We start from the raw sequence: 5,275 nt of genomic DNA, 5'->3' as shown, positions 1-5,275 counted from the left end.
CAGCTGAGGAGGTGAAGTCACAGAGATTAAGAAAATTTCCCAAGGTCAAAAACTGAATATAAGTGCTGGAATTTTTGTCCAGACCAGTAAATATTAATGGAATTACTGATGAAAAAATATTTATGTTACAGTTCTTGTTTCTTTTCACTTGTGATGCCTTCCAACAATGGGTAAGGGTCTGTTACAGCTCAGAGAGACAGGGGAATGTGCAGCGTGACATGTTCAAAGACAGTGTGCCTCAATGGCATCAGTTCACAGAAGGACACAAGGAAGCCTGAAATTTGCATTGTGAATATCGAGGTTGACATCAATATGTCACAAACCATAATTCTGAGGGGCTTACTGTACTCATAGCTATGACTATTTTGCTGGATTGCAGTTAATAATTGAAAATTATTTTTCCCAAGTATGAAAATATTATTTGCTCACAAAGACGCACAAAATTGTCACAGAAAGGATCCTGCTATTCAAACTGAAATTACACTTAGTACATCCCACTTCAATGAATCTCACTGAAGCCAAGCTTTCCCAGGCATGAGTTCAAGGATAAAGAGTAGGTGGGGAGCCATCCTAGTACCCCTGCTGGCTTGCAGTCACACTCCTGGTAGAAAGTGGGAAACAAACGATGGCTTCTGGTGCAAATCAACTCCAAAAACCAGCTGGGCAAAGTGAGGAAGGAAGTGGGGAGGCTGCTGTTTAGCGACAGTCGCTCTGTACCCATATGGACTTACTTCTGCTCTTCAACACCAAAAAAGCACAAACACAGCTCTGTCATTGCCTTTCCCCTCCCAGCTCGATAGGCTGATGTCTGAGCCCTTAGCTTTGTCTTTTAACCTGGGATGGACTACAAAAATAATTAAACTGAACTTTAGCTTTTGACTTTGATGCAGAGGAAGAATTCAACCAGCTGGGATCAAAGGGATATGTAGCCATCCCCAGAATCTGGGAGGTGTTTGACCCACCTAAAAGAAACCACATTCGGCAACTTGCTATGACTACTTATCAGATGTTCACTCTGGCATTCACAGCACTCACATTCTACTGGGGAAAGATGGGTGGTAAGAAAACAATTGAAAACATGATCATTTTGTATGGTTATTAATACGAAGCAGACAATAAAACAGTAATGTGCTAGAGAGCGCCAGGGTGTGGGTGAGATTAGGTGGTCTCAGGAGGCATTTCTGAGAAGCTGATATTTTTGCTGAGACATGAGTGATTCAAAGGTGCCAGCCATGCTGAGATTTGGAAGAAATTCTTGCACTTGCTGTTCCCTCTGCTATGAATGAGCCTGGATTCATTAAGGTCCAGGAGATGGTCGTGTGACTGCAATACAATGAATGAAGAAGGAATAATAAGGAATTTTTAGACACAAAGGTAGTGTGGGGCGAAGTCACCTACAATGGTGCAAGCCAAGGAGAGAGAACTGGAGTATAGTTTAAGGAGAGGGGAAGACATTGGAGTATTTTAAGCATAGTAATGATAAGATCTCATTCGAGTTTTTAAAATCAAATTTTGGTTGTTATGAGGGGGATAGATTTTAGGTTGACAAGGGTGGAGGCAGAGAGTTAGGCTCTTGGAGTGACTCACACAGCTGTGGAGACGGGAAGAATTGCCTTGAGTTAGAACATGTTTTGGAGGTAGAAACTGCAAAGACTGATGGCCTGGATCCGAGAGTGAGAGAAAAGGAGAAAGCACACCCTCCAGGGATTTCAATTTTAGCAACATAGTGCACGGCTGTGTGTTTTACTGAGGTTGGAAAAACTGGGCCAGGGACTGCTTCCAGTGGGAGGATTGAAGGAGAGCTCTGGTTTGGCCACATTAAGTTTCATATCCCTGTTAGCAAAGCAAGAGGAGATGAGTGTCAAGCAGATCGGTGGACACATATGTCTCCAATCAAGAGGAGAGGGAGGCCAGGGCTGGACGAAAATATTTGGAGATTTGGGAGTCATTGGCTATAGGTGAGATTTAAAGTTGTTCTTTATCATTGACATTAGAAGGAAAAGAAAGGAAATGGTGACAAGAGAGAGTGTTCACATGGAAGAGCACAATTTAAGTGACCTGTTGAGGTAATTGTCCAAGGCAAGAGCTCTCTAAGCTCTTTCCTTTCCAGTACTTTCCAACATAGCTGCTCACTGAAGATGAGGAGAAGCCCTCATGGAAATGCTGCTCTGACGGAGCAGTGATCTTCCTGTGAAAATGCCCCTGCCTCTCCTCCCATCCGGCCCAGGAAGTGGGATGGTTGGGTCCACAGGTCAGCAGATATACCTCCCACCCCTGGGTCATGCCTTTCTCTCCGAACACCATTTTCACCTCCGCCTCACAAACAGACAAACATCAGATTGGAATCGGTGATGAAATGCCAAAGGACTCACCACTCGAAGTCCCAGTCGGCACAGACGCAGGGTTCTGAGACCACTGACCCCGAGTAGTCTCGGCCCAGGGCACACTGCGCTCCTGGCTTACGCTTCTTGAATATTTTCCTTTCTCCCATGACACAAGGCTCTCCCTTAGAGAGAAAGTCCACAGTGAGAGACAGAACAACACAAAGGAGGTGAAATAAACCAGCTTCTCCACAAGAAGCATTATCCTTTTCATTCTCCTTCAGTCATTCTGCATAGCAGTATCATTCCCAGTAATGCTCCAGACCCAGGAGTTTCAAGAATAAAAATACTAATATTTTACTACCACCCAAAAGGAAGATTAAGGGAGGTTTTCCCACTCCCATTCCTCCACCCACCATAGCCAATGATGTCTACATGGTTCTCTTTCTTCTCCACCTCCATAGAGAATGCAAAGCCTCCAGGCATCCTCGCAGACCACCAGGCAATTGCCCAAATGGCTTCAGTAGCAATTCTAGTGCAAAGGAGCCCTTTTCTGGCATGTTTTTCACATCATCTTCAGAGGAAAATTGAAGTGGACCCAAAATGTTCTCTCTCTGTGATACACAACTATGCCTAAGTCCCAATTTCTCATCAAGGACAAAAAGAGTAGAAGAAGGTGGTGTAAAGGACAAGGATCCAATGGTGCTAGACAGTGCAGAAGCCTGTCTATACTGCACAGCAATAAATATCTGCCATAGCTAGACCCACCCACCCCACACCCTCTTTAAGTAGCTCTGTCCCCAAGGCTCTGGGGCCCTTACTGCAGGCTGGCCTAAGAAATGCTCTCACCCCCTATATTGGCAGGTAAGATGAGCAAATCATTGGAGGGCCTCTTAGCTGTCTGGTGCTCATTTCTCCAAGGACAGAGCCAAAATCCCAGGTCATCGTCAGCATCTCTTGCCCAGGCAGCTCAGTGACCTCAATGAGTAGATAGGATCCCAGGGTGCAAAATGGCCCCAAAATATCACCCATCCCTGATGGATCTGGACGTGTCCCACCCTACCCCCTAAATCGATGCCCTTATCTCCAGATGGCCCACCACCTTCCTCCCCCCAACAGGAAAGCTTAGGCAAGACCAAATAGGGCTTGCATGAGCTCCTCTTCATAGAAGCCAGCACTCCCCAGCCCTGGGGGTACCTGATTGAGCAGGTGCCAGGTCTGATAGTCCTCCTTGGTGCAGCGCCGGCTGAAGATAGATTTGTAGTCCACTTTCACCAACTGCCATTCAGAGCGGAGGCTGAAGTGGCCAAAAACTCTAAGTGTTTAGGGAAGGGATGGAAAGGACAAGTGGAGAAGGCCCCACAGTCAGTTACTCATGCACAAAGCCTGGGGAGGAGATAGACAGTCACTGTAGCCTGGACACTAACTGTTCTTCCAAAGTGAATCCACTGTCCACACAACTCGGTTAATTGGCATGTCATCCACAGCGGGTTTAAAATCAATCAATTATTTTTATTGCAAAAGGAATATATGTGCATTACAGGAAACATTTAACACCCAACAGCCCAAAATGCACCACCCAGATAAAACCATTGTTCATATTCTGACGCACAGCCTTTCCAATTCTCATTAATGCAAGCACTGGCATTTTACCTACACATATCCAGTGGCAGGTACTCAGTTTCCTCATCTGTAAAGTGGATTGTATGTATGTGTGTTGGGGGAGCAGATTAGCTAATCTAAAGTATGATCCTGCCAGTTGCAAAATCCTTACTGAATTTAAGTGTTTTAGTTGAAATTCCTACTGTTTAATTCAAATGAATAGCTAATCTCCTTCTCCTTCCCTAAAAAAATCACAGCAGTCTCATAGGAGGAACTCATATTTATGTGTAGTAAAGAAGCACACAATCTGCATAACTTAGATAATCAATACTGACCTTTTCAAAGTCCAGCAGTTGATAGCCCTGTAAATATGAATGATCAATTGCTTCTAGAAAAATAGACAAAAAAAAAAAAAGACTGATCGTCCATGCTCCACTTGAACCACACGTCTTGCAATTGCAATGCAAGACATCTATCATAGTGATGCAAAAGGAGACCAACCATGGTGTGAACTTAAAACAACAGAAGTCTTTCAAGAAATTGGATGGCTTCCATTTCATCAAGACTCAATCACAATACCAGCCCAGATTTTCCTCTGCCCAAGTTCAGATACTCTTATAGAGCCATCTAAGAGACTAATTCTCTTCACAGAACATTTTCTTCTGCTATCTGAAGGGGGAGAGACTGAAAAAAAATGTAAAATGTAGAAGAAATAGGCTTGTTTTTGTAGATCATGCAACTTAAAAGTTTTAGCTCTGATTACATTTCATATAGAGGTCACATCAGCTTTTTTTTTTTTTAAATCTCTAACAAAACAGCTATCTCTTATCAAAAATGTTCACTTGTTTGAAGAAAGGAGAGTTAAGTTGATAAACTCATCAAGACAACAAACAAACAAACAAACAAAAAAGAGAGAGAAGACCTTGACAAATGTCTTCTTCTATCTCTATTCAGCATATCAAAATCTTCCCAGATTCCAATGTCACTTCCTCCAGTAAGTCTTCCCTGATTGGCTTACTCCAAGTAGCACAATGTTCGTGATGCTAAACCAAACATTTCTGCCTACTCCAAATAGTTTACAGATATTTCATGGCTCACAAAATACACCAGGTCAGATTAACCCCATTTCTTATTATGAAAAGATTACTGGGCAGACAGAAGAGGGAAATATGAGACACATGATTTACTTGGATATAAGCAAGGAATTTGATGGGGCTGACCATAGCAGACTTGAAGAGAAGATGAAAAAGTATGAGCCAGGCATGAAAATAGAGCCATTGACCAGTGGAACAGAACTGAGAACCCAGATATAAAACCATCCTCATATAGCCACCTAATCTTTGACAAAGCAG

At 43.3% G+C, this 5,275-nt stretch overlaps 1 protein-coding gene across 1 annotated transcript in view; it reads right to left on the bottom strand.

The window, feature by feature from the left end:
* SORCS3 (sortilin-related VPS10 domain containing receptor 3) overlaps positions 1 to 5,275 on the bottom strand; it is a 624,980-nt gene that overhangs the window by 51,533 nt on the left and 568,172 nt on the right. Inside the window, exons 15-16 of the mRNA XM_012661662.1 lie at positions 3,519 to 3,636; positions 2,373 to 2,506 (exon numbers count right to left, since the gene is read on the bottom strand). Of these exons, the coding sequence (XP_012517116.1) occupies positions 2,373 to 2,506; positions 3,519 to 3,636 (252 nt within the window). The remainder of the gene's footprint in view (positions 1 to 2,372; positions 2,507 to 3,518; positions 3,637 to 5,275) is intronic.

The sequence above is a fragment of the Propithecus coquereli genome, unplaced genomic scaffold, assembly GCF_000956105.1.
Source record: "Propithecus coquereli isolate 6110/MARCELLA unplaced genomic scaffold, Pcoq_1.0 Scaffold73, whole genome shotgun sequence".
NCBI lineage: Eukaryota > Metazoa > Chordata > Mammalia > Primates > Indriidae > Propithecus > Propithecus coquereli.
This window is presented reverse-complemented; position numbering and strand designations above follow the sequence as displayed.